Here is a 17,163-nt window from a genome sequence, read left to right on the forward strand (position 1 = left end):
ATTAAGCTTAAACATGGATGCATCCTAAGTGCGTGGTCATTTTATTCCTTTTCCTTAATTCATAAAAAGTCCTTGAGCACTAAATAAATCTTGCGATTTAGTTTGGTGTGGAGGTCTACCAATTAATCGTTTAACGGAAGAGCGTTACCTCCTATATATTTTATTCAAGCACTAACATAGACTCGAGGTCTTTTCATCATTTCGTACCATAACTTATTCGAGCGTGAATACTAAAGTCCGGGAATTAAATTTATCATCGTGGAAATAATTTAGCGGACCATTACTTAACCTCAATTATTTGATTGAGCAACATAAGTGGGCTCATGATTTAATTAGGCTAAAGCCAACTCCCATTTTATTTTAATTATTAGCCCAACTTCTTAGATTATTTAAGAATTAGTCCATTCTTTAGAATAAAACCTTAGCCCATGCATTTAATTAATAGAGGCCCAAGAAGAGGCCCAAAATACTCCCTTTCCCCCAATTCCATCGACCTCTCTCTCTCAAAATCACAAGACAAAAATCCCTAAATTGGAGAATTGAAATCCCCAACTTCTTCCCCTTCTTCCTCTCGGCGGAATCGCCGCCTCACCTGGTCGCCGGATCGCCGCCGGCTTCAGCTCCTCGGCGTCACGGAGTCGCCGACGGCTCGTGCCAGCGAGTCCCGCCGTCGCGCGAGGTTTTGGAAACGGCGCCTCTATCCAACGCCGCCATCCGCCTCCGGCGGCGTCCCTCTCTGTCTTGCTCACTCCACCGCCGCTGCTGCCCGCGCGGCGGCTCGCCGTCGCAGCCCTCCATCTATCTCTCCCTCTGGTTCCTCCGCGACGCGGCTGTTGTCCGAGAGCTTGGAAGCTGCTCGTCGCGGCCTCCCGTTGCTGTCGCCGACGCTGCTAAAATCTGCTTCTCAAACCAGCGCCGCCGCCGCCGCCGCCGCCTCGCAGCCCTCTGTCGTTGTCCAGATCGGGCAGCTCAAGCATAATTTTTTTTTAAAGCTAAGTTCTTTCACTCCTTTCATTCCTTAGCATTTCGTTTAAAAACTTGGAGCAGTAGCAATGTGACTAACGACTTGATTGTGGAGCTTAACTCACTGGAATGAGCTTGAGTTGTTTATCTTGTTATGTTAAGTGTTGTTTCTATGATTCCAAGAGTTGGAGCTTTACTGGGGCTTTACTAATCTGCAATTACCCTATGAGTTTGGCTAAGAAATGTTGATCCCTTGATTATTAAAGCTTGCTACTTGTTGTGAGGCTGAAATTAGTGTAGTTAACACTTGTGCTACTAAGTTCTTGTACTATGTTGTGATTGTTCTAAACATGATGCAAGATAAGGTGTTGGGGTGTGGAGGTGTTTACATGGATGAAAAGGAGTGACATGGAGGATGTTGATGATTTACCTGTTGTGGTGAAAGGGACCAAAAGGAGGGATGGAGTGCTCCTGATCTTAGCTCGCTCACTGCCCTCTTTTTCCAGAAATTTCACTCTCTAATTTTCTCAAAGAAATTTGCTGGATTTGTTGTGTGTGTGAAGGAGTTCATAGGCGGTGTGGAGGGGATTTTATAGGCTGATTGTGGTGTACTATGGGGAATTAAATGGGGCTGTTGTATCACCTGTTGTTATGCTGCAGAAAATCCCACTTTAATGATCCCATTGCCCCTCCTTCTTGGCTGCAAATTTGGCATTATATGGGTACTTAGTACTAGTTATTAATTGGGATTGTTTGATTGCAGAGAGGCAGGGGATGTTGTGCCAAGGGGCTGCATTATGAAGGGTTTGCATGTGACGCCCCGGAAATTTCGATCCTTTCTTTCGAGATAAATCAGATTTAGTAGCTTAATTAATTTTTCTCTTAGAAGTTGTGTAATCGTGCTTTTCCTCGTTGTATTCGACTTTGGAGTAAATTAAGTATGTTTCGTGAAAGGAATAAAGTGCAAGGAAATTTTGTGTTCAAGAATAAAAGTGGAGGAAATACTTTCACTAGAGAAATGTGAAAATGTTTGGAGAAATAGAAATGCATGAGAATAAAGTATTTAAGTATATACATCTTTATTTGGTACAAGAATGATTAATGACAAGCTACTACTATCCTAATGGTCTCAAGACCTAAGACTTTGGCTCCAAGCTAGAAGTAAGAATGAGAATGCAAGCATAGTGGGGATAGGATCTCTTCTTCTTCTTCCCCCATCCTTCTCGATTTTTGCTTCCCTCCACAAGCTCCAAGAATGCCTCCATGTACCTACAAAGTTTACACCAAATTGGGGTTAGAAGATGACTCACAAGTAAAGAGAGAGGGAAGCACAAGCTAAATAAAGAGATGGAGCATTTAGTGATAATGTAGCTAAGTAAGCTACAAAGTATAGCATGAGGTAAGAAAATCTTGATCACCATCTCCTCTAACATCAAAAGGGAGTCGAGACAAAGGGGCATTGGAGAGTGAGCTCCTACAGAAGCCCAAAAATAGAGGATGAGACAAACTCTCATCTCCCCGTCGATCGAGGCTGAGAAATCAGCCAAGAGAATCAGCCACAATCACCAAAACGGCAAGAATCTCACAATCATCAAGCTCGAAAGTAAGAGAGCTAACAAGCCCAAAATAGGAGTCTTTGACTCCAAGTCTCAAGCCTAGCTTTCAATAGCTTAGCACCATATAAGCAACCTCTCCTCACCTCCTCCACCACCACATTCCATCACCACAAATTCTGCAACACCAAACGCGAAGAGCAGCAAGGGAGGAGGGAGAGGGCAGCGAGTGGTGACGGCAAGGACAGCCACCACCGATACAAGTTCAACAAGTGAGGTAAACAACCTCAACACCCATCTCCATCGCATCATGTAGAACAACGAATAGCTAGAAACAAGAACTTAGATTTTTCATAGGATCCTCACAGCAAGGATAAAACAATAGCAATCATGTAACACTAAGTTGAAGCTCAAGAGCTTAGAGCTATGCAAATTAGAGATAGCCGCATGATACCCCCTCCCTAAGATTTCAGTGGCATGGTATCATAAGCAAGAACTTAGCAAGGTTTCACTTTGAGCAATATATCACCATAAGCCACACAAGACTCCAATAGAGAATTTCCTTTCCAAGAATAAGCTACTGCCATAACTCGAGAAAAAAAGAGTAAGGGGTAGGGGGAGGAGACTTAGCTTAAGCGGAGGGGCTGCCGGGCGACGGCGAGTGTCGACGGAGCCGAAGAACTTCCGCAGAGAAGCTGCGGATCACGACGGCAGCAGAGGCGAGGCTGCCGGGCGACGGAAGAGCGTCGACGGAGTCCGAAAACCTCCGCGGAGCAGCTGCAGGTCGCGGCTGAGGGAGGGAGAAGGAGGCGATGCCTCCTCTCTGCCGCTAGGTTCGCCGAGGACGCCGGCCCTGGACGAAGAGCGCTCGTCGGAGAACGCCGAGGCGAATTCACCGGCGACGCAGAGGAGGCGCCGACACAGAGCAGCACCCAGCGAGGCGGCGAGTTACGGAGGCACGGAGTTGAGGCGACGCCTCCTCTCCACTGCTGACGTCGCCGAGAGGGAAGAGAACTCGCCGGAGGGCGTTCGCTGGAGAAGGAGAACTCGATGGAGGAAGGAGTACGCGCCGACGGGACTCTGAAATCCCGTCGAGCTAGAGGCGATTTCGCCGAAGGAAAGGAGACGAGGTGCGAATTCGAGAGAGGAGGCGGAGCCGGTGTAGTTCCGGCGACGCAGAGAGGCGGTGAATCGCCGGAGAGACGACGATTTCGCCGGAGAATGGAGTAGGAGGCGCAGCCTCTGGTTCTTTGAATTAGGGATTTTGGAGAAATGAAGTGAAATTGGAATTGTGAAGAAGAGAGAGAGAGATGTGTCGATGGGAGAGGGAGCATAGCATTGGGCTGATTTTAATTAAGAATTGAGCCAAGGAATTTATGTTGATTTGGGCCTTAGTAAATAAAAGGAGAAAGGTGGGCCACTGTCTGTTTAATTGTTGGGCTAGAAATATTAAAAGAAAGAGGAGCTTGGACCAATTTTAAGTGGCAGCTGGGCCGAGATTAAATAGTGGGCCGATAATTATTATTCAGGTGGAATTAAATTAAGGACTGGAGTTGGAGCTCAATTAATTAATTCCCGAATAATTGCTATGTTCCCGAAAGTGGAAAATATCGAGTTGGACCCCGAAAGTTGATAAGTTAATTTCTGAATAATTTTATTTAGATTCCGGGAAAATAAAGTAGTAAAGTGGGAGACGCGAAAGCCGACCGGCGTCGCCCCGCGACGCCATGGGCGGCCTTAAGAAAAATCCGAAGAAAAGGATTTAAGAAGAGACTTTCCAAGAATTCCTATTCTTGTTAATAAGTGCCCGAATATTTAAGTTAGAGAAAACAGAATTTCTCCAAGTTAATAAAGAGAATAAATAAACTCTGCAGAGTAGTAAAGCCGAGGTAGGATTAAGAAAAATCCTATAGGCCGAGACTGAGATGTAGGTGCTATCCAATAGGATGCATGCATTCTTTCTAAAGAGAAATAATTCAAGTATTAATTAGCGTGCTACGCTATTTATTTTCAAGGGATAAATTGCTCAAGGGCGAGTGAAGCCAAAGCGAGTAATTGAGTTGAGACATAAGCATATCAGGTGGGCTTTCTTTTAATATCCAGCACTATAGTGTGGATATAAAGCAAATACTTTTGAAGTTATGAAAAATCATTTTCTCAAAATGAAGCAGTGATTATTTTAAAGTTGTTGTCATGCCATAAAATGTTTGTTTTGAGGCCTATCTGTTGGGGTTGTAGCCCGTGGGTTTTGGCGATGCCAGCCCGAGTTTAAAGAATTCGGTTCCCAATAGGACCGCAAATCCTGTTCGGAATAATGTGCACGAGAGCCGTGAGCCATCAGCTGTTGGCCGGCTATGTGTCCGCTGAAGGTGGCCACCTTCACGGTACACGTTTATCAGATAAGGCGAGGATCCAAAAGAACTTAGACTGCAGTCGGACTTTTAAGATCACAGAGAATTTAGTATGCTCGGGCCTTTTAAGAAAAACCCCCGTGCGATATTGTGGATGGATGACAACTATATATTGTATGTTTTGTTTTCGGCATGTGTCCACTGAGTACTCCTGTACTCAGCCCTGCATGTATTTATAAATGTGCAGGTTGAACGTCAAGAGGAGGGAGAAATGACCGGAGTCGATGCTACTAAATAATTAAGTGGATCTCTTCACGATTCGTGTCTTCATACACGAAGTCGTCTAGTATGGACTTATTCCGCTGCTCTTTTGTGAAGTGAGACATCTTAGAATCTCACCTTCGAACTCTGATTTATGGATGTAATATTCATTCTAGTTCTAAGACCATGAAATGGTACATTTAGCTTCTATTCTATGAAGTGTTCGATTTGGCCTTCGAGTATATTCACAAGTTCTTTCCCCCTTTCTTTCCCCGCTTCTTTAATCCCCCATTAGTCGCGATTTACCCGCTTTCGCTATCCTTAGCAAAATGCGGTCGTGACAGAGTGGTATCAGAGCACACAGTTTCTTTCTTTCTCTGAGATCCAAACTTTCTCCAGTCAAGATCTAGACTTGTTCACTAGATCATTCCAAGAAATCGACTCGATCATCTCCATGACGTTCAACCAAGTTGGAAGTAAAGAAGTGGAATTTTGAGATAACCGAGGCAAGTGTGACAAAAGATATACCCAGCCGAGAATGAAAGAACATAGTATGAAAAAGAGTTTCCTTGAAGAATGTAGCTCGAGATGAGACTACAAAGGATGAACTATAAATCCTATAATTGCTTTCCTAAGCAACAATTGTGAGACGATGCTAGACAGAGTTAGGCACGAAAGCGTGATCCGCGGTGACACGACATTTTGCGCGAGAAGAGCCGCCCAGTGCACGAGAGCACAAGAGGGGCAAATGTTGAAAAGGGAAATGAGGAATGATGCTATAAGGGAATAGCACAAGATAGATCCTCACTGTGGCTATGCCACTCGTTTAGATCCGAAGGAGAGTATCGATTCCATCACGTTTCACGAGAACCTTTAGAAACGTTAGATTTGAGGTGTGAACTTAGTTTGTTGACGTTAGATCACACAGTATAGTGGCTCTAGTTGAGGATTCCTTTGCCTTAGACTCTCATGCATCGCTTTTACGCTACGTTTCTCTTTGAGTACCCCTTCTGACCTGTGCCGTACCCTTTGTGTAGATGGAGGGACGTGATCCCACTAGACCCCCGTTGAGTATTTATGAGAGTTGCGCAGAGTACGCGCTCCGCGAGTTCAGAGCTTATCGACCGTACGTAGGGGAGAGCATAGTACCGATCGTGAGCAGGTTTTACCAGCTGTGGGAGAGGACCCACCAGTACGGCGGCGCTACTGAGCTAGATGGCATCCACCAGCTGATCTCCGTACTTCCCGAGGAGTGGGGAGCATGGGCCGAGTGGCTGTCCAGCAGCTATATCTATAGGAGGATCGACACCCAGGAGGAGGTGGGGGATTTTCGTGGCTTCGTGTCTTTCGTTTTCCTACATTCCGTACACTACCCAGAGATTCCGCCTATTGCGGAAGGTGACCTACCGCCACCCCCACTTCAGTGGCGCTCGTCGATCCGTCCCGAGGACGGCACCCGGGGAGTCCACGACCACGAGGCAGGGTCGTCCCGGCAGACTGTTACAGATCTACCCCCAGGTACCAGCCGAGAGCCAGTGGTGCGTCGGCTCGATGGCGCAGCGTATGACCCCGAGGGGCGGGGCAAGGCCCCGATGGTTGCTATGGATGAGGAGGAGGACCTAGGGGAGCCATGGATGGACCGTGCAGTGGTAGCACAGGAGAGAGCCCCCGAGAGGGAGGGGCAGAGGCTAGAGGTGCACGTGCCACTACGGGCCCACGTCTGGGATGAGGACTTTCACGCCGAGCTGCGGCGACAGTCAGAGGAGTGGGAGGCTTGGCTGCGAGCCCTCCGAGTTGAGATGGACCTAGATGAGGCTCTGTTCCCAGAGGTGCCCCAGCCTGCACACGAGGATCTACCGGGAGCAGTGTCAGATGATCCCATTCAGGTCGAGGACAGTGATGATGACTTTGAGGGGAGCTCGGGAGTGAGCTCGGAGGGATCAGACGATGAGCAGTAGAGAGGTTGTACCATTAGAAACGTCCTAGTATGATGGCGTTCTGATGTAGTTGTTCTTTTCTTTTAGGACTTTCAGTAGATCACGTTTTGTTAGCACATAAGACCCGGGATGTTAGGAGGGCAGTGGCTAAGTACTTTAGTGATGTTCCGCAGTATCGGGACTTCACAATACGTACTTGGGTGTACGTTTTAGGATTCATCTTTTGTAAAAAGTCCTTTCGAGGCAGACTCTTTTATCCCTTTGACGATGTACTGATCTGATGGTTTTTATGGAAAATCAGTTATCTTGGAAAAGTTGTGTTCGCCTCTATGATTCAGCTGTTATGTTTTGCCCTCAAAATTTTGATAGTACTTAACGAGTAATTGCGCGAACAATTAGGATGCCTCCAAGGAGAGCTGATGGGCCACGAGGCCGAGGACGTGGGAGAGGCCGAGGTCGAGGCCGAAGAGAACTCCCTATCTTGGAGGAGGAAGTACAAGGAGATTGGTATGAAGTAACACCACCCCCATCACCTGTTCCACCGCCTTCACCACCTCCACCACCACCCCAGCCACAGGACCGTATGGTCGAAGAGATGTTTCTGAGACATAATCCACCAGTGTTCAATGGGTTAGGAGACCCAACTGTTGCTGAAACTTGGATACGCGCACTGGAGCGCATATTCAACTTTCTGCACTGCACAGACCAAGAGCGTCTGTCTTGCGTGACGTTTCAACTGATTGGACCTGCTGACTTCTGGTGGGAAGCAAGGAAGAAGACCATGACTCCGGAGCAGCTCAGGGAGATGACTTGGGAGGAATTTAAAGCTGAGGTCTATGGCAAGTACATCCCTAAGAGCTACCGGAAGAAGAAGGAGGTAGAATTCTACCATCTGAAACAAGGACGGATGTCAGTGACTGATTATGATCGTATGTTCTGTGAGATGGCTCGGTACGCACCAGATCAGGTGGACACCGACCAAAAGATGGCCGAGAAATTCTGTACCGGTCTGAGGTACGAGATAAGGATGACTCTGGCCAGTCATGAAGGACTGTCCTACACTGAAGCTCTAGGACGAGCACTGGACATTGAGGCAGCTATGCCGGGAGAGAAAACCGGGTCAGCTGTGAATCATGCTCCACCCCTAGCTCAGTCCCAAGCATTCAGGGACAAGAGGAAATGGGAAGGACCGCAGGCCCAATCTGAGCCTAAGCGGGGAGGATATGGACCAAGCAAGCCACAAGGTGGCGGATATCAAACTACCCCTGGGTCATTCAAGGGGAATACCCCAAAGTCCAACTTATGCCCCAAATGCAACAGACTGCACAGCGGCATTTGCAAGTCAGGGACTGATGGTTGCTTCAACTGCGGGAAGACTGGGCACTTTGCCAAATACTGCCCAAACAAGACTTCAGGGACGGGAGCAAAATCTCACCCGTCAGCTCAGCGCCCACAACTGCGGGCAATGAATATTCAACCTGGAGCAAATCCACAGCAGGCGCCAAAGAATCAGCAGCAGAGGCCAAAACTCCCATCACAGGCTCGAGCTTATGCAATGAGGCAGAAGCAGCCAGAGGTGAACCAGGGAAACTTGGCAGGCATGGGTAAGATCTTCAATACCCCTGTTATGCTTCTGTTTGATACTGGTGCTTCGCATTCGTTTATTTCTGCAAATTGCGTGACTACTTTGAAACTCGCTACTAAGGAGTCAGAACATAGAATGGAAGTAGTTTCCCCAGTAGGAGGATGTATAGAGATTTCTCGTATTTGCTCGAACTTAGAGATCACTCTGGGCGAACTTAAGATTGTAGCGAACAACTTGAGTGTTATGATCATGTGGGATGTGGACATAATACTAGGAATGGACTGGCTGGCTGAAAACCATGCCACGATCCATTGCAAAGAGAGGCAAATTTCTTTTGGAAACCCCGAAGGTGAAGCTACCCGCTTTCACGGAATTTCTTTAGGAACGCGAAAATCTGTAATCTCGATGTTGCAAGCCAACAAGCTGATGGGGAAAGGATGCCCCGCATACCTTGTCTACTTGAACAAAGAAGAGAAAGACGAAAGGAAATTGGAAGAGGTCGACATCGCTCGCGAATTTCCGGATGTGTTTCCTGACACACTACCGGGTTTGCCGCCAGACAGGCAAGTGGAGTTCACTATAGATCTAGAACCAGGATCTGCTCCAGTATCAAAGGCACCATACCGAATGGCCCCAAAGGAACTAGATGAACTGAAGGTACAGCTGCAAGAACTCCTAGACCTGGGATTCATCAGACCCAGCGTCTCGCCATGGGGAGCACCTGTACTGTTCGTCAAGAAGAAAGACGGGACCATGAGGATGTGTGTGGACTACCGAGAGCTTAACAAGCTGACTCTCAAGAACAAGTATCCCTTACCCAGAATCGACGATTTGTTTGACCAGCTCAAAGGAGCTAGCGTATTTTCTAAGATGGATCTGAAGTCGGGATACCACCAGCTGAGGATTAAACCAGCGGATGTGCCCAAGACGGCCTTCCGAACCAGATATGGTCACTATGAGTTTACAGTGGTGCCGTTTGGACTAACGAATGCACCGGCAGTGTTCATGGACCTGATGAACCGCGTTTTTCATCCTTACCTCGACAAGTTTATCCTAGTTTTTATCGACGATGTGCTGATATACTCTAAGAATAGGAAGGAACATGAGGAGCATTTAAGGACTGCTCTAGAGACGCTTCGGGCGGAGAAGTTGTATGCCAAATTCAGCAAGTGCGAATTTTGGCTCAATGAGGTGAATTTTCTTGGACATATTGTGACAGCAGAAGGGACCGAGTGGACCCTGCAAAAGTGGAGGCGGTACGAAATTGGAAGGTACCAACTACGCCCAACGAGATCCGAAGTTTCTTAGGACTGGCCGGCTACTATAGAAGATTCATTGAAGGATTCTAGAAGATTGCACGGCCGATGACTCAGCAACTCAAGAAGGGAACCAAAGTCTCATGGTCTCCTGAGTGCGAGGCGAGTTTTCAGCTGTTAAAGGAGAAGTTGACCAGCGCACCCGTACTAGCAGTCCCAGAGCCAGGGACGGACTACGTTGTCTATACGGATGCCTCCAAGAGCGGACTTGGATGTGTGTTGATGTAGAACGGGAAGGTGATTGCTTATGCATCACGGCAACTCAGGCCACACGAGCTCAACTACCCAACACACGATCTAGAACTGGCGGCAGTGGTCCACGCCTTGAAAATTTGGAGACACCACCTATATGGAGTTAGGTGTGAAATTTTCACGGACCACAAGAGTCTCAAATACTTCTTCGAGCAGAAGGACTTGAATATGCGACAGAGGAGATGGCTCGAATTAGTAAAAGACTATGACTGCGGCATAAATTACCACCCAGGCAAGGCCAACGTTGTGGCAGACGCGTTGAGCCGGAAGACTCAGCACCAAGTGGCAGTCCTGTTCACTCAGGAAGAGGAATTGCTGCGAGAATTCGATAGAATGAGTTTAGAAATGGTGCGAGCACCCGAAACTGTAGAAGGCGTAGTTTCTACTCTAGTAGTTATTCCCGATTGGAGAGGAAGAATCATCGAGGCCCAGAGACGGGATGAAACTCTAGAGAAGTTACGCCTAAAAGTGAGAACGGGCGAACAAAAGAACTACCAGGAGGAGGCAGATAACGCCCTCACATTCGAAGGGAGATTGTGTGTGCCGAACCAGGAAGAGCTCAGGAACGAGATAATGAGCGAGGCGCACGATACTCCATACACCGCCCACCCAGGGAGTACAAAGATGTATCAGGACTTGAAGAAGAAGTTCTGGTGGGACGGTATGAAGAGAGATATAGCATCTTTCGTTGAGAGGTGTCTTGGCTGTCAACAAGTGAAGGCACTACACCAGCGACCTTATGGAAAGTTGCAACCATTGGAGATTCCCGAGTGGAAATGGGAGCACATAGCTATGGATTTCGTTACGGGATTGCCGAAATCTCAAAAAGGAAATACTGCAATCTGGGTGATAGTGGATCGTCTCACTAAGAGCGCCCATTTTGTACCAATACCTATCACATACGGGTCAGAGAAGCTAGCCCAGTTGTACGTGAAGGAGATCATTCGCCTGCACGGCATACCAGCGACGATTACGTCAGACAGAGATGCTAAATTCACGTCCAGATTTTGGAAGAGCCTACAGAAAGAGCTAGGGACGCAGCTGAATTTTAGCACTGCTTTTCATCCACAGACCGACGGGCAGTCGGAGAGAACAATTCAAACACTAGAGGACATGCTAAGGGCAGTAGTGCTCGATAGAGGGAGCAATTGGGAACAAGTACTGCCGCTAATAGAGTTTGCCTATAATAATAGCTACCGGGCAACGATTGATATGGCTCCGTACGAAGCTCTGTACGGAAGAAAGTGTAGATCACCCCTCTATTGGGACGAGGTTGGTGAGAGGAAAATTCTGGGCCCAGATGCGGTCGAAGAGATGATAGAAGTGGTCAAAAAGATCCGAGAGAGGATCAAGGAGGCTCAGGACAGACAGAAGTCCTATGCAGATATTCGGCGGACGGAATTGCAATTTAATGTGGGAGATAAGGTTTTCTTGAAAGTATCGCCCTCGAAAGGGATCACCAGATTTGGAGTCAAGGGAAAACTCCGACCCCGCTATATAGGACCGTATGAGATTTTGGAAGCGGTCGGACCAGTAGCTTATCGATTGGCGCTACCGCCAAGCTTTGTAAACGTTCACAACGTGTTCCATGTATCTCAGCTTAGAAAGTATGTTTTTTGATCCAAAACATGTGATTCACCAAGAAGAGATGATAATAAATCCGGATCTGAGCTATGAGGAAAAGCCAAAAAAAATTTTGGATAAAAAAGTGCAACAGTTGAGGAATAAGGCGATCACTTCAGTGAAAGTACTGTGGGAGCACCACAGGCAAGAAGAAGCCACGTGGGAGTTGGAGGATAAGATGAAGGAACGTTACCCCGAACTTTTCGAGTAGAGCTGCACAAATTTCGGGACGAAATTTCTTATAAGGAGGGTGGAATGTGACGCCCCGGAAATTTCGATCCTTTCTTTCGAGATAAATCGGATTTAGTAGCTTAATTAATTTTTCTCTTAGAAGTTGTGTAATCGTGCTTTTCCTCGTTGTATTCGACTTTGGAGTAAATTAAGTATGTTTCGTGAAAGGAATAAAGTGCAAGGAAATTTTGTGTTCAAGAATAAAAGTGGAGGAAATACTTTCACTAGAGAAATGTGAAAATGTTTGGAGAAATAGAAATGCATGAGAATAAAGTATTTAAGTATATACATCTTTATTTGGTACAAGAATGATTAATGACAAGCTACTACTATCCTAATGGTCTCAAGACCTAAGACTTTGGCTCCAAGCTAGAAGTAAGAATGAGAATGCAAGCATAGTGGGGATAGGATCTCTTCTTCTTCTTCCCCCATCCTTCTCGATTTTTGCTTCCCTCCACAAGCTCCAAGAATGCCTCCATGTACCTACAAAGTTTACACCAAATTGGGGTTAGAAGATGACTCACAAGTAAAGAGAGAGGGAAGCACAAGCTAAATAAAGAGATGGAGCATTTAGTGATAATGTAGCTAAGTAAGCTACAAAGTATAGCATGAGGTAAGAAAATCTTGATCACCATCTCCTCTAACATCAAAAGGGAGTCGAGACAAAGGGGCATTAGAGAGCGAGCTCCTACACAAGCCCAAAAATAGAGGATGAGACAAACTCTCATCTCCCCGTCGATCGAGGCCGAGAAATCAGCCAAGAGAATCAGCCACAATCACCAAAACGGCAAGAATCTCACAATCATCAAGCTCGAAAGTAAGAGAGCTAACAAGCCCAAAATAGGAGTCTTTGACTCCAAGTCTCAAGCCTAGCTTTCAATAGCTTAGCACCATATAAGCAACCTCTCCTCACCTCCTCCACCACCACATTCCATCACCACAAATTCTGCAACACCAAACGCGAAGAGCAGCAAGGGAGGAGGGAGAGGGCAGCGAGTGGTGACGGCAAGGACAGCCACCACCGATACAAGTTCAACAAGTGAGGTAAACAACCTCAACACCCATCTCCATCGCATCATGTAGAACAACGAATAGCTAGAAACAAGAACTTAGATTTTTCATAGGATCCTCACAGCAAGGATAAAACAATAGCAATCATGTAACACTAAGTTGAAGCTCAAGAGCTTAGAGCTATGCAAATTAGAGATAGCCGCATGATACCCCCTCCCTAAGATTTCAGTGGCATGGTATCATAAGCAAGAACTTAGCAAGGTTTCACTTTGAGCAATATATCACCATAAGCCACACAAGACTCCAATAGAGAATTTCCTTTCCAAGAATAAGCTACTGCCATAACTCGAGAAAAAAAGAGTAAGGGGTAGGGGGAGGAGACTTAGCTTAAGCGGAGGGGCTGCCGGGCGACGGCGAGTGTCGACGGAGCCGAAGAACTTCCGCAGAGAAGCTGCGGATCACGACGGCAGCAGAGGCGAGGCTGCCGGGCAACGGAAGAGCGTCGACGGAGTCCGAAAACCTCCGCGGAGCAGCTGCAGGTCGCGGCTGAGGGAGGGAGAAGGAGGCGATGCCTCCTCTCTGCCGCTAGGTTCGCCGAGGACGCCGGCGCTGGACGAAGAGCGCTCGTCGGAGAACGCCGAGGCGAATTCACCGGCGACGCAGAGGAGGCGCCGACACAGAGCAGCACCCAGCGAGGCGGCGAGTTACGGAGGCACGGAGTTGAGGCGACGCCTCCTCTCCACTGCTGACGTCGCCGAGAGGGAAGAGAACTCGCCGGAGGGCGTTCGCTGGAGAAGGAGAACTCGATGGAGGAAGGAGTACGCGCCGACGGGACTCTGAAATCCCGTCGAGCTAGAGGCGATTTCGCCGAAGGAAAGGAGACGAGGTGCGAATTCGAGAGAGGAGGCGGAGCCGGTGTAGTTCCGGCGACGCAGAGAGGCGGTGAATCGCCGGAGAGACGACGATTTCGCCGGAGAATGGAGTAGGAGGCGCAGCCTCTGGTTCTTTGAATTAGGGATTTTGGAGAAATGAAGTGAAATTGGAATTGTGAAGAAGAGAGAGAGAGATGTGTCGATGGGAGAGGGAGCATAGCATTGGGCTGATTTTAATTAAGAATTGGGCCAAGGAATTTATGTTGATTTGGGCCTTAGTAAATAAAAGGAGAAAGGTGGGCCACTGTCTGTTTAATTGTTGGGCTAGAAATATTAAAAGAAAGAGGAGCTTGGACCAATTTTAAGTGGCAGCTGGGCCGAGATTAAATAGTGGGCCGATAATTATTATTCAGGTGGAATTAAATTAAGGACTGGAGTTGGAGCTCAATTAATTAATTCCCGAATAATTGCTATGTTCCCGAAAGTGGAAAATATCGAGTTGGACCCCGAAAGTTGATAAGTTAATTTCTGAATAATTTTATTTAGATTCCGGGAAAATAAAGTAGTAAAGTGGGAGACGCGAAAGCCGACCGGCGTCGCCCCGCGACGCCATGGGCGGCCTTAAGAAAAATCCGAAGAAAAGGATTTAAGAAGAGACTTTCCAAGAATTCCTATTCTTGTTAATAAGTGCCCGAATATTTAAGTTAGAGAAAACAGAATTTCTCCAAGTTAATAAAGAGAATAAATAAATTCTGCAGAGTAGTAAAGCCGAGGTAGGATTAAGAAAAATCCTATAGGCCGAGACTGAGATGTAGGTGCTATCCAATAGGATGCATGCATTCTTTCTAAAGAGAAATAATTCAAGTATTAATTAGCGTGCTACGCTATTTATTTTCAAAGGATAAATTGCTCAAGGGCGAGTGAAGCCAAAGCGAGTAATTGAGTTGAGACATAAGCATATCAGGTGGGCTTTCTTTTAATATCCAGCACTATAGTGTGGATATAAAGCAAATACTTTTGAAGTTATGAAAAATCATTTTCTCAAAATGAAGCAGTGATTATTTTAAAGTTGTTGTCATGCCATAAAATGTTTGTTTTGAGGCCTATCTGTTGGGGTTGTAGCCCGTGGGTTTTGGCGATGCCAGCCCGAGTTTAAAGAATTCGGTTCCCAATAGGACCGCAAATCCTGTTCGGAATAATGTGCACGAGAGCCGTGAGCCATCAGCTGTTGGCCGGCTATGTGTCCGCTGAAGGTGGCCACCTTCACGGTACACGTTTATCAGATAAGGCGAGGATCCAAAAGAACTTAGACTGCAGTCGGACTTTTAAGATCACAGAGAATTTAGTATTCTCGGGCCTTTTAAGAAAAACCCCCGTGCGATATTGTGGATGGATGACAACTATATATTGTATGTTTTGTTTTCGGCATGTGTCCACTGAGTACTCCTGTACTCAGCCCTGCATGTATTTATAAATGTGCAGGTTGAACGTCAAGAGGAGGGAGAAATGACCGGAGTCGATGCTACTAAATAATTAAGTGGATCTCTTCACGATTCGTGTCTTCATACACGAAGTCGTCTAGTATGGACTTATTCCGCTGCTCTTTTGTGAAGTGAGACATCTTAGAATCTCACCTTCGAACTCTGATTTATGGATGTAATATTCATTCTAGTTCTAAGACCATGAAATGGTACATTTAGCTTCTATTCTATGAAGTGTTCGATTTGGCCTTCGAGTATATTCACAAGTTCTTTCCCCCTTTCTTTTCCCGCTTCTTTAATCCCCCATTAGTCGCGATTTACCCGCTTTCGCTATCCTTAGCAAAATGCGGTCGTGACATTGCAGGCTGGAAATCCCCCTGTTTTTGGCAAGTTCTTGGTCTTCAAGGAAAAAGAAAGGTTTGTTTTCTTTCCCTCCATAAGTGTTCTATTAATCATTCTTGTCCCATGGACATTAAAGCTTGTTTACATAATGTAGGTGAGAGGAAAACTTAGCTCCCATCCAACTGCATCTCGAGTGGGCTCGGATTCACCGAATGGCCGACGGGCTGCCCGAAACGGGCCCTAAATCGGGCCTGGAGGAACAAGGCCGAGAAACACTCCACAATTTCATATATATATTTTTTCTTTTTTTTTTCTTTTCTTTGGGACTTGATCCATGTAACATATATATGTATTTTTTTTTTGTTGTTTATTAGTTAAGCTTGTTCTATGTATTACAGCATTTGAACATTAGTTGCTCGTAAATTGTTTTTTTTTTTTTTTCGAAATTTCTATTCGAAAATTCGTGATACTTTACATTGCAAAGTCCAATTGTTTAGTTCTTGCAACTAAAAAGAATTAAATCCCATAACAAGGGCTCGAGTTCCAATAACCCTTCGTGAAAAGAGAACTTACATCTTTAGTTCGATAATAACAAAACGAAAGAAAGGAATTAAGGGTGCGGGTATTACATACTCAGACTTTTAATGGATATTGTAGTAGTACTATTTTAAGTTTGTAATTGTTTGTATAAGAAAATTTTGTATTCTTTACAAAAATTGGTAGTATTTCAAAGTGATTTCTTATAATAAATTTTATACGAAAAAACCCTTAAATATTTGAAGTACTCAGACTTTTAATGGATATTGTAGTAGTACTATTTTAAGTTTGTATTTGTTTGTATAATAAAGTCTGATTTTTTTTAGTATAAAATGTCAACTTCTGATGGGGAATCTTCTTCAAGCCCTACCTTTGATGTGCAGCCGAAGATCTGCGTTCGTGTGAACAGGAATTTCAATTTAAATACATTAGTAAGATCTTAAAATTAGGATTCCATTATCTGATTATAATGCCATTTATCAAAATATTATTTATTGAAATAATTATTTGATATTATTTTTTTATTTTTTTATTTTAATAGGTACTGCCTCCTAATTTTCTAAGAAGTGATTCGTGCTTAATACCTAGAGAGTGTAAAATAATGATGTTTTCCACTCAATTTCAATGGGAAGTTGAAGTTTATTTTCGTCACAGATGTTATTTTTTGTTATATGGATGGAAGAATTTTATTACTGAGAATAACGTTGTAGTGGATGACACAATAACTTTGGAGTACAAAGGTGGTGGGTTGTTCATGGCTGATATCTATGCGAGTTGTGGCTTGATCAAACCTGCACCAAGATTACCAAGTAATTATTTTAACTACTTATAAGTTGATTTCAATTTAA

General features: G+C 45.6%; 1 protein-coding gene and 1 long non-coding RNA gene across 2 annotated transcripts; both read left to right on the plus strand.

The window, feature by feature from the left end:
• Window positions 1–520: 520 nt before the first annotated feature.
• On the plus strand, window positions 521–16,218 carry LOC125191047 (uncharacterized). The gene is made up of 3 exons (XR_016135652.1): window positions 521–1,775; window positions 15,801–15,853; window positions 15,933–16,218. It is a non-coding gene; the product is annotated as an uncharacterized LOC125191047 (long non-coding RNA).
• LOC148932488 (uncharacterized) lies at window positions 7,466–9,958 on the plus strand. The gene has a single exon (XM_089063733.1). It carries the CDS (start codon window positions 7,466–7,468, stop codon window positions 9,956–9,958), a length of 2,493 nt encoding a protein of 830 aa, XP_088919859.1.
• Window positions 16,219–17,163: the final 945 nt, after the last annotated feature.

The sequence above is a fragment of the Salvia hispanica genome, chromosome 2 (genome assembly GCF_029641045.1).
Source record: "Salvia hispanica isolate PSC_SH4W2 chromosome 2, Shi_PSC_v1, whole genome shotgun sequence".
NCBI lineage: Eukaryota > Viridiplantae > Streptophyta > Magnoliopsida > Lamiales > Lamiaceae > Salvia > Salvia hispanica.

What these genes read in the sequence shown, in the direction of transcription:
- LOC148932488 (XM_089063733.1), top strand. Translation starts at nt 7,466, where the DNA reads ATGCCTCCAAGGAGAGCTGATGGGCCACGAGGCCGAGGACGTGGGAGA.